Source organism: Ovis canadensis, chromosome 4 (assembly GCF_042477335.2).
Source record: "Ovis canadensis isolate MfBH-ARS-UI-01 breed Bighorn chromosome 4, ARS-UI_OviCan_v2, whole genome shotgun sequence".
NCBI classification, from domain to species: Eukaryota; Metazoa; Chordata; class Mammalia; order Artiodactyla; family Bovidae; genus Ovis; species Ovis canadensis.
Genome location: NC_091248.1, coordinates 51897654 through 51920737, shown reverse-complemented (window position 1 = coordinate 51920737; position 23084 = coordinate 51897654). Strand labels below are relative to the sequence as shown.

General features: G+C 37.7%; 1 protein-coding gene across 1 annotated transcript in view; it reads right to left on the bottom strand.

Moving 5' to 3' along the window:
* The window catches only part of SEMA3E (semaphorin 3E), a 274042-nt gene that overhangs the window by 89625 nt on the left and 161333 nt on the right, over positions 1-23084 (bottom strand). Inside the window, exons 3-4 of the mRNA XM_069586651.1 lie at positions 22500-22559; positions 18900-19019 (exon numbers count right to left, since the gene is read on the bottom strand). Of these exons, the coding sequence (XP_069442752.1) occupies positions 18900-19019; positions 22500-22559 (180 nt within the window). The remainder of the gene's footprint in view (positions 1-18899; positions 19020-22499; positions 22560-23084) is intronic.

Here is a 23084-nt window from a genome sequence, read left to right as displayed (position 1 = left end):
AAGCTCCCCAGTCCCTGGGATTCTCCAGGCAAGAACACTGGAGTGGGTTGCCATTTCCTTCTCCAATGCATGAAAGTAAAAAGTGAAAGTGAAGTCGCTCAGTCATGTCCGACTCTTCGTGACCCCATGAACTGCAGCCCACCAGGCTCCTCCACCTGTGGGATTTTCCAGGCAAGAGTACTGGAGTGGGGTGCCATCGCCTTCTCCAAAATGAAAACACTAGTACTCCTATATCTAGGCTTTTATCATGAATCTTTACATTCTTCCTTCCTGATGAGACTATAACACTTGTTTCCTCGATCTACACTGATTGCCAAGAAAGTCAGTTCATAATCAGGCAATATTGGCTTTATCCTACTCTGTTCCTCTTTTCACCACTTCTTTGTACTGAATCCAACTGTTCTCTTTGACCATTTTCACCCAATTATATTTCTGACCCTTGTTTTTAATTTTCTATCAGTTTCAAAAGTCAAAGAAAAATGGTCACTGTAAGAATTAACGTTCACTGACTATTTTATCCATGTCCAACACTGAACTGGATATTTCACGTTTGCTTCCTTGTAAAAATTCCCCAGCAAATCTATTTGGCAAATGTTAAATAGCAGCAAACTGAAGACTTCGACTCAAGAGTGACTCAAAAACCCTAAGCCTCAGTAAATATGTGAAACTGCTCAAGTTTATTAGTCATCAAGAAAGTGAAAATTAAAACCACAGTATGATACCACTATGCATTCATCAAAACAGAAAAGAACAGACAACACCAAGTATTGTCTGTAGAGTGTGGAGTAACTGGCACACGCATACATTGCCAGAGGGCATGGAATTGGTACAATGACTGGAAAACAGTTTGGCAGGATTTACTAAAGCTGGACATACGCATTCTCTATGACCCAATAATTCCACTCCCAGAATAGGCTAAGGAAAACACGTGCACATTTACCAACAGACGTGCACAGGAATGTTCATGGCAGCATGCTAACAGCACTGCAGCTGTAAACAAGCAAAAGGCTCAGCAAAGACAGAATGGGGTCAATAAATTGAGGTGTACCCACACAAAACCACTACGCAGCGATGGAATACAGGAACTGTGACCATATACTACACAGATTAATGTCACCGTGCTATTAAGCAAAAGAAGCTAGTCATACACGAAATAACATGCTCTATGCTTTCACTTAAATAAAATTCTAAAAGAGGCAAAACTAATATATGGTGACAGAAATCAGGTTAACTTGGCTGTGGGGGGAGGTGGTGGATACTGACTGGAAAGGATCACAGCAGAGATTTTGGATTACTGGAGACGTTTTCTTTCTTGATCTAGATGATGGTTACATAGATGTGTTCAATGTGTGAAACTGAACATGGATACTTCTTTTTTTACCTGCATACTTTTCTTTATAAGTTAACAAAAAAGTATAGTTAAAGAATGTATCTGTTCTCTGTAATGCTTCTGAATCTATATTTTAAAGCCAAGAAAAGTAAAAACAAATATTTATGACATTATCACTGAACCTTTTCAAGAGTTGGCAGAATCCACGTAATTAAAAGAAACAAGTATGTATATAGAGGGGACTTGTTTATTATTGCATTTATAAGGTAAAGTCTATCTTATAAACACTTTCATCAATTGAATCAATAAAATTAAAGGACAAAAATTATAAACTTATAAACCTCACAAGAAAGCACAGATTCACCAAATCTAACTAAAACTTTCAAGTATCAAAATAATGTCCAGAAATTTCTCAGTCTGGATGGTTAGAGTGTTAGGGTGTCACACTGAAGGATGAATGTAACAAAATCCATTCACTCATGAATTCATTTGCTCACTCATTCATTCATCTCATGCTTACTGGTTACTAGATTCTAAGCACTAAAGGATTTTGAGGAGGTTCACAGTCCTTCCTGTGCTTGAGTAACAAATGCAAATGCCCATTAGGGCCAGGTGGAGATGGCCAACTAGCAAAGCCGAGCGTGAGTGGCAGAGACTGTGGACTATCATTAAGCAACGTGCCCTTATGTGAGGAATGGGGCAGCAACGTCTAAGCACCCACTGATTCTTTTCATGTGCATCCAATGGAAATCACAATTTGCTATGTGAAACCAACTGGTTTTCAAATGTAGGCTCTTTAAAAGAAAACAAACAAGTAACAGTGTGGCAAACAAAGCACATCTGTGAGCTGAATCAGGCATATGGCTGCCAGTTTATAATGTCTGACCCAACTAAAGAGGCATGAATGCTTATTGGGCTACAGCCATGAGCAGCTGATTTGCCTGTAAGGAGCCCAGCCATTCAAGTACCACATTCATTCTCTGCTTCGCTGTAGCCTGAGAACTAACGGTTTAAAAGTAAATCACTTGGGAGAAAATAACAGCAAATGAAACGACTGACAAAGGATTAATTTCCAAAATACACAAGCAGCTCATACATCTCAATACCAGAAAAACATACAATCCAATCAAAAAGTGGGAAAAAGACCTAAACAGACATTTCTCCAAAGAAGACATACAGATGGCTAACAAACACAAGAAAAGATGCTCAACATCACTCATTATTAGAGAAATGCAAATCAAAACTACAATGAGAAATTGTAGTGGTCACATCAGTCAGAATGACTATCATTAAAAAGTACAAACAATAAATGCTGGAAAGGGTGTGGAGAAAAGGGAACCCTCTTGCTCTGTTGGTGGGAATGTAAACATACAGCCACTATGGAAGAGAGCTGGGAGATTCCTTTAAAAACTAGGAATAAAACCACCATATGACAAAGCAATCCCACTCCTAGGTATATACACTGAGGAAACCAAAATTGAAAAAGACACATGCATCCCAGTGTTCATTGCAGCATTATTTACAATAGCTAGAACATGGAAGCAACCTAGATATCCATTGATAGGTGAATGGATAAAGAAGTTGTGGTACCTATACACAATGAAATATTACTCAGCCATAAAAAGAACACATTTGAGTCATTTCTGATGAGGTGGATGAACCTAGAGCCTATTAAACAGAGTGAAGTGAGTCAGAAACAGAAAGAGAAATATCGTATTTTAACGCATATATATGGAATCTAGAAAAATGGTCCTGAAGGATTTATTTACAGGTCAGCAATGGAGAAATAGACATAGAGAACAGACTTATGGACAAGAGGAGAGGGGAGAAGAATGTGAGATGTATAGAAAGAGTAACATGGAAGCAGACATTACCATATGTAAAATAGATAGCCAACAGGAATTTGCTGTATGGTTCAGGAAACTCAAACAGGGGCTTTGTATCACTCTAGAGGGGTGGGATGGGCAGGAGATGGGAGAGAGGTTCAAAAGGGAGAGGATATATGTATACCTATGGCTGATTCATGTTGTGGTTTGACAGAAAACAACAAAATTCTGTAAAGCAATATTCTTACAACAAAAAGATAAATTTAAAAGAAAAAAAGTCAATCACTTAATTACATTAAGTGTAATGTATGCTATGATATGGAGAAGGCAATGGCACCCCACTCCAGTACTCTGGCCTGGAAAATCCCATGGACGGAGGAGCCTGGTGGGCTGCAGTCCATGGGATCACAGAGAGTCGGACATGACTGAGAAACTTCACTTTTACTTTTTACTTCCATGCATTGGAGAAGGAAATGGCAACCCACTCCAGTGTTCTTGCCTGGAGAATCCCACGGACGGGGGAGCCTGGTGGGCTGCCATCTATGGGGTTGCACACGACTGAAGTGACTTAGCTGTATGCTATGATATGCACCATTTAAATGAATGAGATAGAATTATTATGTCCAAATATATAAATAGGAGTGTCTGTGAAATATTTTTGAGCAAAAATTAACAAAATCAGAACTTCAAATAGAGTACATGTTTTATTATCACACATATATACACATGTGTTTGGAAAAATAAACATCAAACTATTAACAGAGAGGGATGCTACAAAAGAGGTGGGCAAAAGTTGGCACTGGAACACTTCACTTTTGTTTTTATTGACTTTTTCCATGTATTCTATGTATTGTGGAAAAAAAAAATAGCCCATATGGCAGAACTCACTGCTTCCTGAGGATCTGACCTCCTACTTCTTTAATTAGTTAAGAGTCCATGCCTCTCCTGGTGCCTCATCCCCAGGGACCATTAGAAAAGCAGCTCAGCAATACAGTTTCACTTGCTTTTCTCTGCACCTTCTCTTTGATCCTAGGCATGTGGAGCTAGAAAGTGGGGTTTCTCACTCACCTGCCTCACCTACAGATCATGCACAAGCATGAGCTGTAAGGGAAGTTTGTCAAGCAGTCGGCCTTTCCAGGAGTTTTCAAATCATGATTCTTGGACAAGAACTAGCCTAAGGAATTCTGTTTTCCTTCCCAGCAAAAATCATGTAACTGGCTTTCACTATTAAGGCTGACAGAAGAGAAAGACCCTGAAGGAACAATCCCTATATCTGAGACTCACTATTAAGGCTGACAGAAGAGAAAGACCCTGAAGGAACAATCCCTATACCTGAGACAATTTTAAATAACCTTAGGGATGTTAAAACTCATGCAAATAATAGACTGCAAGTTCCTGGAGAAAGTGTCATGCTCACTTTCTTATGTAACAGGGATTGTAACAATTGCCTTTTCTACCAGTTGCATTGAAAAAATCTTTTGATTTGCAATAAAGAAAGCAGAAAAACACTGTAGAAAATGACTGAACACCTAATGGACAGGATATACAATTTCTTTTAAGATATTAATTGCTGTTTGTCTTCAATTGCTGACTTCTAAATAAAAAAAATCTTGATATCATGTGCTATGAAATTTAGATTAACCGTCTTCACTTACTCAAAAAATGTATTTAAGATACAAAACAAAAGAAAGAAAAGTATTTTTCCTTCTGAAAAGAATTCTTAGGATATCTTTTTTTAAAAAGAACTATTGATATATTGCATTTATTTGACAACTACCATATTAATGTAAATAATTTCCTTTTTCACATTTAAATTTTAATGTCTATTCCAATGAATAAAATATTTCCATTCATCCTGCTTCAATAAAAAGTATTATTGTCAGGTAATCACTATGTTTATTGCTTATAAATTCCATTACCCGCTCCAGTCAAAAATACATATATGGCATATGGTCTCCAGAATGAAAACCTCACAGCCTAAGGTCAGAACAAAACATAAACATGACTTTATAAGGGCATACCTATGACCTTTAAGTCACCTATTTGAAATGGGTTATAAAATAAATTCCCATAATTTTTAAATCAATAAAATATTTCTATGTATTATTTTCACATGTCTATCAAGAAATTATAGGCCAAAGCTGCCCATGAAAACATGCAAGCGATAAGATTTATTAAAACATTTTGGTGCAAATTCTAATCTGAACATTTTTGTTAATAAACAGCGAATTTAACATATAAGAATTATCTTAAAATATAAATATGGCTAAGTATAAATTTTCATATATTTATCCTATTCAAATGGCTAGTGCCCACCCTAGATTTTTATAAAATTACTTTAAAATTATTATGTTTAATATTTTTTCACCAATTGTTAAAATAACTGCAGGTAAACAAATATAACAGAAAACCTTTAAGGGAACAAAACTGGAAATCTTTGAAACTTTGTATGTTTAAAAGTTGAGTATAAGAAGACCCAACTTTTGTGTGAACAAAATAATTTGTAGAATCAAAACATTCACATTTCTTTGTGAAAAACACAAAAAATATTAAATGCATGGCTATATTAATCTCAGTTGTGTAAAACAAACTATTAATAGCAGTTATGTAAGCCTAATGGGTAACTTTTTCAACTTCTAGAAACTGTTATTAGCTTTGTTGGCTTTCCCAATGAAATTTTGATTCTGTACTATAGGCAGAAACTAAAATTTAATCTGCTGTGTGTGTCAGTACTCAGTAGTGTCTGACTCTTCATGACCTCATGGACTGGAGCCTTCAAGCTTCTCTGTTCATGGGGATTCTCCAGGCAAGAATACTGGAGTGGGTTGCCATGCCCTCCTCCAGGGGACCTACGCAACCCAGGGGTTGAACCCAGGCCTCCTGCATTACAGGTGGATTCTTTACCAGCTGAGCCCTTAATCTGCTAAGAAACAACTGCTAAGGGCCTGTGAGGAAAATGTATCTGATAAAAATCCACGTGCTCATAATATGATATTTCAGTCCATTTTTAATACTTGAAGTATTGCTGCGTGAAAAGATATTTTAAATAATTATTGAAAAATAAAGGGTTCAAACTCAAAAGGAACCATAAGATAATATTATAAAACATGACTCTATAAAGGAAAGAAACTGTTATGTCTGGATAGTAATCTTTTACTGGCACATCACAAAATATTTAACTAGGGAATACAAACAATTAGAAAAATACATAATTTCTAGTCTATAAAGTACAAATGCGGATTAACTTGATAAAAATAATACTTGAGACAGTTTCTAACATATTTTCAAAGAGACTTAGATTGGATGAGGCATATGAATAATTCTTGATTTTGAAGGTGACTGTATCCCAATTTGAATAGTTGAGCTGCTCCTTTCTGCACTAGATGAAAAGTGTGTCAAAACCATATACTGAAAATCAAAAAGCACATTATCGTCTTGGTGCCAAACACATTTGCATAATGACTTTAGTCTGCAACTTTAAAAACTGATATAATAAACTTTAAATAAAAATACACTGAGAAAATTCATGCTATACTAATGAAATATGAGCAAGAGAGTTTCAGAAAAATATCTACTTCTGTTTTATTGACTAAGCCAAAGCCTTTGACTGTGTGGACCACAACAAACTCTGGAAAATTCTTAAAGAGATGGGAATACCAGACCACCCGACCTGCCTCTTGAGAAACCTATATGCAGGTCAGGAAGCAAGTTAGAACTGGACATGGAACAACAGACTGGTTCCAAATAGGAAAAGGAGTACATTAAGGTTGTATATTGTCACCCTGCTTATTTAACTTATATGCAGAGTACCTCATGAGAAATGCTGGACTGGATGAAGCACAAGCTGGAATCAAGACTGTCGGGAGAAATATCAATAATCTGAGGTATGCAGATGACCCCACCCTTATGGCAGAAAGTGAAGAGGAACTAAAGAGCCTCTTGATGCAAGAGAAAGAGCAGAGTGAAAAAGTTGGCTTAAAACTCAATATTCAGAAAACAAAGATCATGGCATCTTGTTCCATTACTTCATGGCAAATAGGTGGGGAAACTGGAAACACTGACAGACTATTTTTGGGGGCTCCAAAATCACTCCAAATGGTGACTGCAGCCATGAAATTAAAAGACACTTGCTCCTTGGAAGAAAAACTATGACCAACCTAGACACCATAGTAAAAAGCAGAGACATTATTTGCCAAGAAATGTCCACCTAGTCAAAGCTATGGTTTTTCCAGTAGTCATGTGTGGATGTTAGAGTTGGACTATAAAAAAAGCTGAACACTGAAGAACTGATGCTTTTGAACTGTGGTGTTGGGGAAGACTCTTGAGAGTCCCTTGGACTGCAAGGAGAAATCAGTCCTGAATATTCATTGCACTGATGTTGAAGCTGAAACTCCAGTACTTTCGCCACCTGATGTGAAGAACTGACTCATTTGAAAAGACCCTGATGCTGGGAAAGATTGAAGGCAGGAGAAGAAGGGAATGACAGAGGATGAGATGGTTGGATGGCATCACCAACTCAATGGACATGAGTTTGAGTAAACTCTGGGAATTGGTGATGGACAGGGAGGCCTGGTGTGCTGCAGTCCATGGGGTTGCAAAGAGCTGGACACGACTGAGTGACTGAACTGAGCTAAACTGAATTAAATACAGGGATCACAACCTTGCCATGGCAAAGGAGCCTACGTAACTCAATGAAGCTGAGGTATGCCATGCAGGGCCACCCCAAACGGATGGGTCACAGTGAAGAGCTCTGACAAAAAGCAGTCCACTGGAGGAGGGAATAGCAAACCACTCTAGTATTCTTGCCACAAGAACCCCTTGCAATGTATGAAAAGGCAAAAAAAATGTGACACCAGAAAATAAGCTCCCTTCCCAATCCCCGGCCAGAAGGTGTCCAATATGCTACTGGGTAAGAGTGGAGGGCAATTACTAATAGCTCTAGAAAGAATGAAGCGGCTGGGTCAAAGCAAAAATGATGCTCAGTTGTGGATGTGTCTGGTCATGAAAGTAAAGTCCAATGCTGTCTGGGAGAGGGTGAAGGACAGGGAAGCCTGGCATGCTGCTGCCCATGGGGTTGCAAAAACTCAGACATTATTTAGTGACTGAACAACAATGAAATATACAGCAATTCTTGTTCAAATGCTAAAGCCCTGAGGACAATCAAATTTTCCTACGTTTGGGCAGGCAACAATCTGGAGGTGGCCCACATATTCATTCCTTGGTCTTTATAATTCTTACAAGGAGGAAAAGAAGTTTATTTTAAGAGGAGAGTCATGGACAAGGTTTAGGGGAAAAAAAAATGACTATTTCTCACCCTTTGCTATGTGTGTTTGCCTTGCTTACCAAGAAACATCCTCTTAAAGCACTGAATATTCATTGGAAAGACTGATGCTGAAGTTGAAACTCCAATACTTTGGCCACCTGATGTGAAGAACTCACTCACTGGAAAAGACCCTGATGCTGGGAAAGACTGAAGGCATGAGGAGAAGGGGACAACAGAGGATGGGATGGTTGGATGGCGTCACCAACTTGATGGACATGAGTTTGAGCAAGCTCTGGGCGTTGGGGATGGACAGGAAAGCCTGCATGCTGCAGTCCATGGGGTTGCAAAGTGTCACAACTGAGCCAACTGAACTGAACTGAAAACATTTGCACATACAATCTTCGTTTTGTATGAAGATATGTAAGGGAGAGTATGGTAGAGAGAATACCAATAGTATCTAACATTCCCACTTCCTCTTACAGTTGGATATTCAGTATAACTACCACACCCTGGGTATGGGCAAGAACTGCAAACATGGTGGAAAAGCCCTCTCTAGATTATGGTATTTTATAAGGTGATGGTATAGTAGTTCTCATGATTAGGTTATATTATATAACTGGCTCTTAGTAAACTGGACAGAAAGATTCTCCTGCTGCCTTCAAAGGAGTACATTGCCATGATTTGACAGGGTCACTTGGCAAAGAACTGCTGGTGGGCCTTTAGGAGCTGAGAGCAGCCTCTGAGTGACAGCCATCAAGAAAATGGAAACTGAAGTCCCAAAACTGCAATGAACTGAATTCTGTCAACCACAAGCATATGGGAAATGATCCTAAGTGCTAGAAAGAGGCAGCCCGGGGAACACCCTGATGTCAGCATTCAAAGTCAGAAGCAATGCCTGGCCTCCTCCTGCCCCACAGAATCTGTGAGATAATAAATGTGAGCTGTTTAAAGCTGCCAAACTTTTGGTAATGTGTTTCACATCACAGAAAACTAATACAAATAGTAGAATGCAAATATCACTGTGATAAAGTCACTGTGTTCTAAGAGAAACGTAGTCTGTTAAATAACAAAAACAATCTCCATTCTGTCTCAGTTCAAGGTTTCTTCCAGTTCTCTAGAAACCTATATATTATAGCTGAACCCCTGGGATTGTCTTTTTGGTTTTTTTGTCTGAACCTCTATATTCAACCCATAATTTCCATTTTGTTTGAAAGGTGAATAAAATTAGAGGTAGATAAAAACCTATCTATTTTATATTTGTATAGCATTTATTATCTGAAAGGTTCTCTTAGTGTCAACAGGGAAAACAAACCTAACTCCATATTGGATCTATTCCTTTAATTCTAACCTTTGTGCTCTGTTGCTCGTGCTTAGCCATGCTAGCTCTGCACTTTTCGTAAAATAGTGTTTCCTATAGCTTGAAATACAGAGGACAGCCTACTCTGTGCTCTCAGGGTTCTGACCTTTGAGAGTCCATTCATATAGAGAGAAAAAGTTGCAGGACAGAGAATAGCATTTGCTTTATTGGAGGTTTATAGGAACATGTTACCAGACCTACATGGATAGCTGCAACAACAAACGATTCCAGCACCAGGAAGTTTGTGACAACAAGTTACACCCCTCCCCTTTTAGGATAAAAGAAGCCCAAATCTAACTGGGGTAAGATGGTTCCTTGCGACACTAGTTCACTATCTTCTTGGTTTGCTGGTTTTCCAAATAAAGTCACTATTCTTTGCCTCAACAACTTGTCTCTCCATTTATTGGCCCATCATGCAGTAAGCAGTAAGAGACTGAACTCGGTATCACTAGATTTGTGAGAGGATAGCAGTAGAGGCATACTTTTTATTCTCTGTAAATTCAACCAGGAAAACAGATGGATCAAGCAGAAACGCCAAAACAACACCTACAGCAAGGTGACTATGAAGACATCCTCATGAGCTCCCAAGTTACCAGCAGGTGTGGATGAACTATAGCAAGCTGTAAGACACACAGGGTGTTAATATCTTACAGGAGGAAGCAGAGAGAAGCAATCAGGTTTTGTCAAATGTGATAAGACCTCTCGTATCTCCAGTAAATAGTGTAGTGTAGCATCGTTTTAGAATGGCAGCTGAATCTGAGAGGAATTCTTGCTGATTAATCTGTGGGGGATTTCAAGGGGCCTGTGGGAAGAATAGAGACCGTGAATCCCCCAAATTAAGTAGCCCACTTCCTTTCCAAGTAGAAACTGCTAAGAGTAGAATGTAATTTGTCCAAGAAAGTGATAAAGAAGGTGAAGAGAAAGCAATATCCACACAAAAGAGGAAGAGAGAACACCCAGGAGAATATCTGTATCTGTACCCATGTTCACAGCTACATTCTATATCCATGTCCATATCTTTATCTCCATATTTTTGAACATTTGACAAACCAGAATGGTGAGTTCTAAAAGGTGAGGCTAGACATACATCTATTCTGGTCCACATTTTCTTTTTAAAAATTCAGGAAAACTAATTTTATATAAAAATGAGCACCAAAAAAAGATCCCACCTGAATCCAGTATGTTACTATAAAAGAATAAGAAACAGAAAAGCATTATCATAGAAAGCTTGTTAAAAAGGCACACCACAAAATAGAGATGAGACTCAAACATAATATTTCAATACAAGCTGAAATAAATTTAGGAAAGAGACAAGAAATAAAAGAAAACATAAATCAAAATTAGAAAAAATACAAAATGAAGTGGAAGAATTCAGGAAGGACTCTGAAATGAAGACTAAACTAGAAGAGGCATAAGTGAAAAAAACAAAACCAAGAATTCATGAGGAAAGAAAAAGAATGAAAATAAAATTTAAAAATAAAAAGAAATTATTTGATTTCAGTGTCCATTACTCAGGGGCATTCAATTTGTGAAAATGATCTAGCAATACATTCACATTTTGTGTACTTCTTAAATTTGCATTATACTTCAGTAAAAAAATAAAAATACTGAAATGAAAAAAGATAAATGTAATTCAAGAGAAAGTTGGTTTCTACTCTTTATGCCAGAAAACCACGATTTGCATCCAAATTTTATTGAAATCCCTTTCATAAATGTCTCCAAAGGCTTTCTAGATACAATGACACTGACTCTATGAGACTTCAAACAACGGTAATCACTTCCTCATTTTTGCATTATCTCACTCTCCTATTTTCCTCCTAACCTTCCTTGTCAACTTCTCAATAGATCCCTTTGTTTTTCTTCCTCCACTAGTCTTTCAAATATTGATGTTTCTGGGCACTATATTCAGTTATTTTCTCTTTTTACTCAAATTCTCTTCCTAAAGAGCTCGGCTTTCACACATATGTAGGCTGTTAATCCTCAACTCTGCATTTCTAGCTTGGTTTCTCTCTTGAAAAATAGCCCTTTATCAGTTCAATTCAGTTCAGTCACTCAATCGTATCTGACTGTTTGCGACCCTGTGAACCACAGCATGCCAGGCCTCCCTGTCTATCACCAACTCCCGGAGGTTACTCAAACTCATGTCCATTGAGTCAGTGATGCCATCCAACCATCTCATCTGCTGCCATTCCCTTCTCTTCCTGCCTCAATCTTTCCCAGCATCAAGGTCTTTTCAAATGAGTTAGCTCTTTGCATCAGGTGGCCAAAGTATTGGAGTTTCAGCTTCAACATCAGTCCTTTCAATGAACATTCAGGGACTGATTTCCTTTAGGATGGACTGGCTGGATCTCCTTGCAGTTCAAGGGACTCTCAAGAGTCTTCTCCAACACCACAGTTCAAAAGCATCAATTCTTCAGTGCTCAGCTTTCTTTATAGTCCAACTCTCACATCCATACATGACTATTGGAAAAACCATAGCTTTGACTAGATGGACCTTTTTTGGCAAAGTAATGTCTCTGCTTTTTAATAAGCTCAGGGGTCTCAAATAAACCTTGTGTGCACCAGGACCCAGGGACCCCACAGAGACTAAGACAGAACTGTGTCTGAGTGTCTCCGGTGGAGGTACAGGCCTGCAGTGGTCTGCTGCAGGGACAGGGGCTCTGGGTGTGGGTATGGTATAAGTCCTCTTGGAGAAGGTTGCCATTTACTCTACTATAGAGCTGCCAGAACTTACATAGGACTGGGAAATAGACTCTTGGAGGGCATAACAGAACCTCTGGCACCAGGACCCAGGAGAAACGAACTGACCACACAGGAGACTTGCCGGTGGGTGTCCAGAAATCTCTGGTGAAGGTGTGGGTCGGTGGTGGCCTGCTGCAGGGTTGGGAGCACAGACTGTAGCAGTGCATGCCTGGGTTCTTTTGAGGGAGGCCAGGATTCTCTTCATTACCTCCACCATAGTTTTTTCCCCAGGTAAATAGCAGGGAGGGAACACAGCTCCACCCATCAACTGAGAATTGGATTAAAGATTTACTGAGCATGGCCCCACCCATCAGAACAAGACCCAGTATCCCTCTTAGTCAGTCTCTCCCATCAGGAAGCTTCCATAAGCCTCTTATCCTTCTCCATCAAAGGGGAGACAGACTGGAAACCACCATCACAGAAGAGTAACCAATCTAATCAGATGGACCACAGCTTTGTCTAACTCAATGAAGCTATGAGCCATGCTGTGTAGGGCCACCCAAGATGGAGGGGTTATGGTGAAGAGTTCTGACAAAATGTGGTCCACTGGAGAAGGGAATGGCAAACCACTTCAGTATTCCTGCCTTGAGAATCCCATGAGCAGTATGAAAAGGCAAAAGATAGGACACCTAAAGATGAACTCCCCAGGTCAGTAGGTGCCCAATATGCAGCTGGAGATCAGTGGAGAAATAATTCCAGGAAGAATGAAGAGATGGAACCAAAGCAAAAGCAATACCCAGTTGTGGATGTGACTGGTGATAGAAGCAAGGTCCGATGTAAAGAGCAATATTGCATAGGAACCTGGAATGCTAGGTCCATGAATCAAGGCAAATTGGAAGTGATCAAACAGGAGATGGCAAGAATGAACGTCGACATTTTAGGAATCAGCAAACTAAAATGGACTGGAATGCAAGAATTTAACTCAGATGACCATTATATCTGTTACTGTGGGCAAGAATCCCCTAGAGGAAATGGAGTAGCCATCATAGTCACCAAAAGAGTCTGAAACGCAGTATTTGGATGCAGTCTCAAGAACAACAAAATGATCTCCGTTTCCGAGGCAAACCATTCAATATCACGGTAATCCAAGTCTATGCCCCAACCAGTAATGCTGAAGAAGCTGAAGTTGAAAAGTTCTATGAAGACCTACAAGACGTTCTAGAATTAACACCCCCCAAAAGATGTCCTTTTCATTATAGGGGAGTGGAATGCAAAAGTAGGAAGTCAAGAAACACCTGGAGTAACAGGCAAATTTGGTCTTGGAGTATAGAATGAAAAGCAGGGCAAAGGCTAATAGAGCCCTTTATATCCAACTGTTAATGAGACCTCTCAGTGATTAGCAGACAGTACCTCTCCTTTCAAACTTGCTCCTTATCCAACCCCTCTTATCTCCAAGAAAGAAAATGATCATATCCTCTGGTTCAATAAAAAGTTTCCTTGTCTACTATCCTAAGAAAACCCTTCTTTCAACATTCCACTTTTTGATGTTGTTGTTTTTAATTGTATTGAAGTGTAGTTGATTTACAATGTTGTGATTCAATTTTCTATACTGTAAACCCTTTTTCATTGGGTTTGTCACACGACATGGAATATAGTTCCCTTTGCTATGCAGCAGGACCTTGTTGTTTATCCATTCTGTATATAATAGTTTACATCTGCTAATTCCAAATCCCAATCCTTCCCTCTGTCCCCCACCCAATCCAGCAACCACAAGTCTGATCTCTATGTCTGACCAACATTCCAGTTTTATATCCTTCTCCATATTTCTTTTCCTTAACAATTCTATCTCTGGATTAAATTGGCAATATTACTGCCTTTATTTTATCAGTATTCAGTCACTTCTTCATCTACGTTCTAATTACTCATCCCTTTACCAAAATCACCCTCCCTGTAGCACTGATGATGTCTATTATTTTGTTCCTTTTACAAATGATTTTAATTGCACTGAACTGATTTGCCTTACACTGCTCTGCTCAGTCTGCTTATTAATATTCCCTAAACATTCTGTCATATTAAAAAAATGTCATTTTTCAAGTTAAATACCTGGATAAAGTGGCCTGCAGAGAAGGGAGGTGAGAGAAGATAATAAGAGAATAGGAGAGAGAGACAAAGAAGAAAATCCTTCAGGGATCCTTAACTTCCTAGGGTTCAGCAATTCAACCTATTCTGACAACATGCTATCCTAGCTCCAGGATCAATATTTTAAATAACTATACATGGAAATAAAATCATTATAATTGAAAAACACTGAGTATCTTTTTATGTTCTCTAGCTTCTTAATTCTCTCTTGCTATTAGACTTTGTTTTTCTTCCCAATCATCAAGAAATAAAATTGGAATTGCTTTCTGATTCCTTTTTGTCAGCAACATCTGATAAAATGTTAAGTTATATAAACTCCTGCTGAGTGTCTTCTCACATCAGCCCCACACTTCCTCTCCTTCGCTATCGTGACAACACTCAAATATCCTCGTGATCTCTCACGAAGACTCTTATAGCAATTCCCTTTAATTTCTCTCTGCCTTTCATCCCGCTCCACTTGAATCAATCCTAAATATTACTAATGACATGTCAATCAAACACTCTGCTCAAACTGCTCACCATCTCTATGCTGTTTCTAGAAATAACTACAGAATGACACTGTCTAGCATTAAAATCCTCCACCAATTTGCCCCAGCTTTATCTTCTGTTGTTTCCCAACCAACTGAACTAATGTCTATGAACCTATTTCCTATGTGCTATCTTTCTGTTTTTAAAACATTTTTCTTGCCTATAACAATTCGTAATTTTCACTCCCTTATATGAAAATTTATCAAGCCTCCAAATAGAGTTTTGATAAACTATTTTATCAAGCCTCCAAATAGGCTCTCACTGTCCTTATTATCATCTGCCACATGTTCCTTTTTGAAACATACATGTTTTTTTTCAAAATGTGTTTTTAATCAGACCTAGTATTTAGATAATTATATGAGAAAAATATTCAACATTATGTGTATGAAGGTGAATTACATGGAGTTTCACTTCTACTAATGACACAGTTTGTACTAAACTAATTTCCACAAATAATGTTGACTAAGTAAGTAAAAAACAAACAAACAATTATTTGAAGGCAATGGAAATCAGTTAAGAGCAGACAAAAATGAGAGTTTTTCATTCAAGAAAATCTCCTGATTAATGTGGGGAGGAATGGATAGAACTTAAGCAGAAAGCTGGAGACCTTCTAGCTTGGAAAGACACAGGACAAAGATTTAAGGTATCAGATCAACTTAAAGGTGGGAACGTACATCCAGAAACTGAGGAAGGTGCCCTGAAATATGGGAATATACTCTCTCCCAAGTCCTTAGCTGACACCTGAACTGCATATGGAAGCAGACCATGAAAGCAGTGGCTGGAAATTTGACAGCGATGTGTGGTTGTTGATGACTACAAAGCAGTTTTGAATGGGAATCCCAGCCAAGTAAACTGCTAGAACAAAAATCTTCAAAGGAAACAGAATTCAGAATCAAGAATTAAAGTATATAATCTATTTTATAATGTACAATACAAAATAAAAATTACTATACATGCAAAAAAAGAAAACATGATTCACAGTCAAGAGAAAAACCAGTCAATGCAGTTCAGTTCAGTTCAGTCGCTCAATTGTGTCTGACTCTTTGTGACTCAATTAACTGCAGCACGCCAGGACTCCTTGTCCATCACCAACTCCCAGAGCCTACCCAAACTCATGTCCATTGAGTCGGTGATGCCATCCAGCCATCTCATCCTCTGTCGTCCCCTTCTCCTCCTGCCCTCAATCTTTCCCAGGATCAGAGTCTTTTCAAATGAGTCAATGCAAACTCAGCTTAAAGTAACTCAGATGTTAAAATTAGCACACAGGGATTTGAAAACTGCTGTTAAAATATGTTAAAAAGTTTAAAAGAAAGAGTCATAACAAATAAAAATATGTGGGGGAGCACTCAGTCCAGAAATGGAAAATATATAAAATGGAAGTTCTAGAACTGAAAAGTACACTATTTCTATGGACAAGTAACGGGGTGGTCTTAAGAGCATATTGGTGATGCTGGAAGGAAGGGTTGGAACTTGAAAATAAATGTAAAGTATTTACCCACTTTGAAAAACAGAGGGAAAAAAGATTAAATAAGAATGAACAGAATCTCAGCAATCTGCGGGACAAGGCCCCAAAGTCAACCTATCTATCTCTATCTATTTATATTCATCTTTCCATAAGTCCCTGAAGAAAAGTGAAGGAAAAAGGAAGAGGTATTATTTGGAAAAATGATGGCCAAAAATTTGGTGTAAAACATAAACTCTGTATCCAAAAAAACCTTAGTGTGCCAAGAAATAAAACTATCATTTTTTATCAAGTATCCCGAGAAATAAAAATACCCATCTCTCCACTATCAACACCACACACATAGGCACAGTATAGAAAAACTACTGAAAACCAAAGATAAAGAGAAACTGTTGAAAGATAAAGCAATTACAAACAGGGTAATATCAATATGAATGAAAGCTGAACTTACATCAGAAAGAGATTAGGTGACAATGAGGCATTTTTGAGACGTTTATAGAAACAAACAAAAGAAATACTGTTAACCCAAAATTCTATACTCAGGGAAAATATCTTCCAGAAATAAAGATGAAAGAAAGTCATTTTCAGATCAATGAAAACTGAGAGGATTTCTTTCCCTTAGATCTGCACCACAAATTGTCTACATTCTGAATTGTATATATGTATACTTATGTGTTTGTATGTATACTTATGTGAGTATATATATATATACATGCATATATATACACATATGTATACTTATACATACATATATACATATTATACACATACATATTTATATATATTCTTATATACAGAATATATATAAATATTCTGACTTTGCACTAGCCTCCCTTGCCTTCTATATCTCTGCCTAAGTTCTCCCATTTTATCACTTGCATTGTTACTCTAAAATAATTTAGTAAATACACTGTGATGTATTTGTGTATGCTATTTAATCTACAACTAGAGGTGGTTTCTTAACATTTAAAATATGTTAATCAAAAATCCTGCCTATAAGGATGCTTACCAGCTGAAGTGCCCCAATCAGGGGCACTTTCTAGAGGCATTTAGAGTTAGCACTTCAGATACTGCTAATTATGTGTGCACATGAGTGTTAACTAGTATCAGGAATATCAGAAATAATTTTTCAGGAATATCAGTGAAATGAATGTTGTTCTTCATACATGGTAGCTGAAAATAGTTTACAGTCACTGCTGCCTTTTCATAAATGTACAAGAGTCAAGGGGTTAGCAGATGTAAATTATTACATACAGAATGGATAAACAACAAGGTCCTACTGTATGGCACAGGGAACTATATTCAATATCCTGTGATAAATCATATGGAAAAGAGTATTTTAAAAAAGGGGGTGTCTATATGTGTATAACTGTCTCACTGTGCCATACAGTGGAGACTGGCATAACACTGTAAATGAATTAGAATTTTTTTAAAAAAGAGAGAGTCTAGCTGCTTAGCTACAGATCATCCAGAGCTCTGTTCTCTCTGTGTCCCATCTTGATGTAGGATTCTGCCTTCTGATTACAAGGAAAGGTAACAGATCCTGACATCAGAACATTGCTTAGTATGTTTCACAGTGAAACTGAGATCTAAAGTGCTTGACATGTGCCTAAATAAGCGAGAGCTGGCAGTTTACCCAGTTTGTTGAAACCAGTTATATGACTGATCATCAAGCCTGATACTTTATATATGCATGTAGCAGAATTCAGTTGGATTTGCTTAAATGATACCATATCACCTGGTGGTGGGGTCTTAGGGGAAGACATGGATAGCTCTCATCAACTATTACTTATCTTAAGTCAGTTTGCAATCTATCCCCCACCTCAACTCCACCTCCCTACCTCACCTGGCCAAGAAAAGGAGTTATTATAGGATCAACAAACCTGTGCATGTCTTTTAAAAGATACTGTATGTAATAATTTTGTTTATATAAATTTACTTACACATACACATGTGTGTGTATATGTATATATGTTCATGTATATATATATATAAATACATTCATTCTACTCTGGTGCTTATACCAATACAAATCATATAAGAACACAGTTTGATATTAAGAAATATTTTTAAGTGGACAAATTAAGTAAATGAAATTCTTCAGTGAAGGAATGCATAAAGAATTAACTGGTTCACAGATTTTGTAACTGACAAGAAATCTTTTTGCCTCTTACTCAAGCAAATTAATTCAGAATATCACAAATGCTCTTCTCTTTTATCCAAGGAAATGCCATAACCTTTCTTTTAAAACAAAGTTATTTTAAGCATTACTTTTGATAATTCATTCAGAGCAATGAATGAAACTGTCATACCTCCAAATGGTATCCAACTCTGATGAAGGCACAGAGTGGGTCAAAAGCTCCTGTCCCGCAGGTCAGTAGATGTGTTCTGTTATAGTGATGCAAAACCCGAACATAATTTGCACATTCATTCTAAAACCGGGAGAAAAAAAGGAATTGGTTAGTGTCATAAAAATGCTTTGCTTCTTTTTTTGACTGTCGTTTTTCCTAACCCTAGACATCTCATGTATAAGCCTCCCTTGGTTAGGGAAGGCAAAGGGGGCAAAATGAAAAGAGGACAATGACCAGCAGAAGAGTCAGGGGAGACGGATATAGCGAGATATCAATTACAATCAATAATAGGAGTGCATCATTATGAGGTATTCTAGTACACAACTGAGCAGTTTTTTAAAAAAAAGCACTGGTCAGAAGTGCATTCAGGTGTAGATTTCCACGGCAATGTTTCACTAGGTAATTAAATTATTATCAATACTGTTATTTTTTAAAGTACATATAAATCAACATCAAAGTCAGAAGACCAATCAGTAGAAGTAGTTTCATTACCCTCAAGGAAACATATGCAGACTTCGGGGCACAAAGAGTTCTGATGTTTGGAAAAGTAAGTCCTGTATTTTCAAACTCATAAATTCATATAAAGGACTTTCAAAGAGAATTTTCAAGTAAACAGATGGAAACTAACTGGTAAAAATAACATTTTATACCTATTACTGTAAGATTACAGTCCTGGGATCAGCAAACTTTTTCTATAAAGAACCAGAGAGTAAATATATTTAGTTTGATGGGCCATCTGGTCTCTGTTGCAACTACTTAACTTCTGCAGCTATAGCATAAAAGCAGCCATTGTCAGCAGAAAAATAAATGGATATGGATATATTCCAAGAAAACTTCATTCATGGCAGGTCACATTTGGCCTCAGATCTCTAGTTTGTCTAAAATGGGATTCAACTGTAAGCTCATCAGAAAACAGAATCTCAGTTTTGTACATCTTTATATTCCATAATTAATCAAACTCAGTACCTCATACACAGCCCACACTCAACAAAGTTTTAATAGATCAATCATTAGGTGAGTATGCTAAATGAAAAAATGTTCTAAAACTGTTTCAAACCAACTTAACTAAATTTTAGTGAATATCTTGTTGGCAAATTAATCCCAGGGACAGAGGAGCCTGGTGGGCTGCTGTCTATGGGGTCGCACAGAGTCGGACATGACTGAAGTGACTTAGCAGCAGCAGCAGTACATTTAAATATGACAGAAATACCAAACCCTTTAATTGCTAAATATTACCTTGACATTAGTAGATGTAGTAGTCAGTAAAAGATATTTTATAAAGACAGATTTTGAGTTTTAAAGTCTCTCATATAACAGTATTGGGATGAAAAAAGCCAACAGAACCATCATACCATACATGACAAAGATTATAGCATTCCCTTGGCAAGAACAAGTAATGCACTAATGAACAGATTATTTGGGTTACTAAGATTTATTTCTTTAATTTCCCATTAACATAGCATCCTAGTCTATGGATGACCCATATATTGGGAAAATCTAATATTCTATTTTCATCTTGCTGTAAGCGCATGCTTCTCATCTCCTGAAATGGGCACATCTTGAGGGGACAATGAGACCATATTCTGGCTCTGCTGGGTTTAGACTGACACAGCCTCTGAACGTGTTTAATCAGTCAGCAACAGGCTGCAGACTGAGGAAGCAAGGAAGAGTCATTCCTTGACTGTTACCCAGTTGCTACACAAGAATGAGGTGTTGGTAGAATGTGTGTTAATTTTTCACGTTTTTGCTTTTTCTTCTTACAGAAAAAAGAACACGTTAACTCTCTAAAGGAGATGTGCATGCTTCTTCCAAAGTTGTGAACTGTGTCATCAGCTGGTTACACCTAACATGTGAAAAGTCCTTTCACTCATGTGTTCATGTGCTCAGAACTGTGGAATAGGGCTGCTGCTGCTGCTGCACCACCTCTTCCCTTTCACACACTAAAGGTAAGTTATGGAGAAATGAAATACTGATTCCTTCAGTAAGCGATCCTCTCAAAACATGTGGAATACATAAAGCATGTCTATTGCGTTTGTCATCTTCTATCAAGTTTTTAGTTTTTTCTCCTTTAACTTCTTCATTTGTTTCTAATTCACTGATCAAAGTGAAACAAAATCTCACAAAGAAGGTTCTTAGCTTATCTTTAAGATACTACCTGAAATTTCTTTTCTCTCTAATACATAGGAAATAAACACTATAAGAATGAATAAATCTGAATTGATTAAAATATAATAAAATACAATAAAAGAAAATAAAACCAAGATGTAGATGGCACTTTGGTTCCCTACACTAACTCCACAATGAAAATAATTTTAAAGTAATTATGCACACATAGACAATGTACATGTATATATCAAATATGTATGTATGTATATGTGTGTGTTTGTGCTAAGTTGCTTCATTCATATCCAACTGTTTGCAACTCTATGGACTGTAGCCCACTGGGCTCCTCTGTCTATGGGATTCTCCAGGCAAGAATACTGGAGTGGCTTGCCATGCCTTTCTCCAGGGGAACATCTGAACCCAAGGATTGAACCCACGTCTCTTATATCTGCTGCACTGGCAGGTGGGTTTTTCACCACTAGTGCCACCTGGGAAGCCGTGTGTGTGTGTATGTGTGTGTGTGTATGGTGTGTGTGTATGTGTGTGTGGTGTGTGTGTGGTGTGGTGTGTATTGTTGTTCAGTCTCTAAGTCATGTCCGTCTCTTTGCACCCCCAAAAGACTGCAGTATTCCAGGCTTCCGTGTCTTTCACTATCTCCCAGAGTTTGCTCAAACTCATGTCCATTGAGTAGGTGATGCCATCCAACCATCTAATCCTCTGTCCCATTCCTTCTCCTCCTGCACTCAGTCTCTCCCAGGATCAGGGTCTTTTCCAATGAGTTGCCTCTTTGCATCAGGTGGCCAAAGTTTGGAGCTTCAGCTTCAGCAACAGTTCTTCCAATGAATATTCAGGGTTGATTTCCTTTAGGATTGACTGGTTGGATCTCTTTGCTGTCTAAGGGAGTCTCAAGAGTCTTCTCCAGCACCACAGTTCAAAAGCATTAATTCTTTGGCACTCACCCTTCTTTATGATCCAACTCTCACATCCGTACATGAGTACTGGAAAAACCATAGCTTTGACTAGTTGGACCTTTGTTGGCAAAGTGATGTCTCTGCTGTTTAATATGCTATCTAGGTTTGTCATAGCTTTTCTTCCAAGGAGCAAGTGTCTTTTAATTGTATGGGTTGCAGTCACCATCCACAGTGATTCTGGAGCCCCCCAGAATAAAATCTGTCACTGTTTCCCTTTTTCCTCATCTATTTGCCCTGAAGTAATGGGACCAGATACCATGATCTTCATTTTTTGAATGTTGAGTTTTAAGCCAGCTTTTTCACTCTTCTCTTTCAACTTCTGTGTGTGAATATATATGTGTATATATCTAGAGATATATATTTCTTCCTTGCATGAATTATATATATATGCTCTTTAGGAACAAATAACAGGTTAGAGATTCAGTCCTTTGTCACTGACCAGGACTACAATTAATGATATGTTTAGTTTATAATGAATACTACTTACGGCATCATTTCCTTTCATTATGCATTCTTCTGTTTTTAGTGCTGTACTTGGCCAGTGTATCTGAAATAAAATATAATGCACTATTATGAAAACACATATAAAAATAAACTACACTGAAAACCCATTTTGTTTTTTCTGTAAGTTAATACTTTATATTTTATTTTTGTTGGTTCTATTTCTTTCTTTGCAAAGATCAAGAGGTTTATCACTTAACTCAGATATTATGGAGCCAAATCCAGGCCTTAATACATGAAAAATATTTGGGGACTTATAAAAGCAGTGACAATAGCATTTAATTATGACAGTCTTGGTATGATTAAATTTATTATCATAAGAGTAAGCACTACATGGTTTCAACTATAGGAATACAACATTACTTTGATATTGTTATTACTGTAACAGGCCCCCTAAGTTTCTTATGAACAATATTCAGCATCATGTGGTCCTTTGCTTTCACAGTGCAGTAGATAAACTTTTAAATACTTTGGCCACCTGATGCAAAGAGCTGACTCATTGGAAAAAACCCTGAAGCTGGGAAAGACTGAGGGCAGGAGGAGAAGGTGGGTGGGCAGAAGATGACAAGGT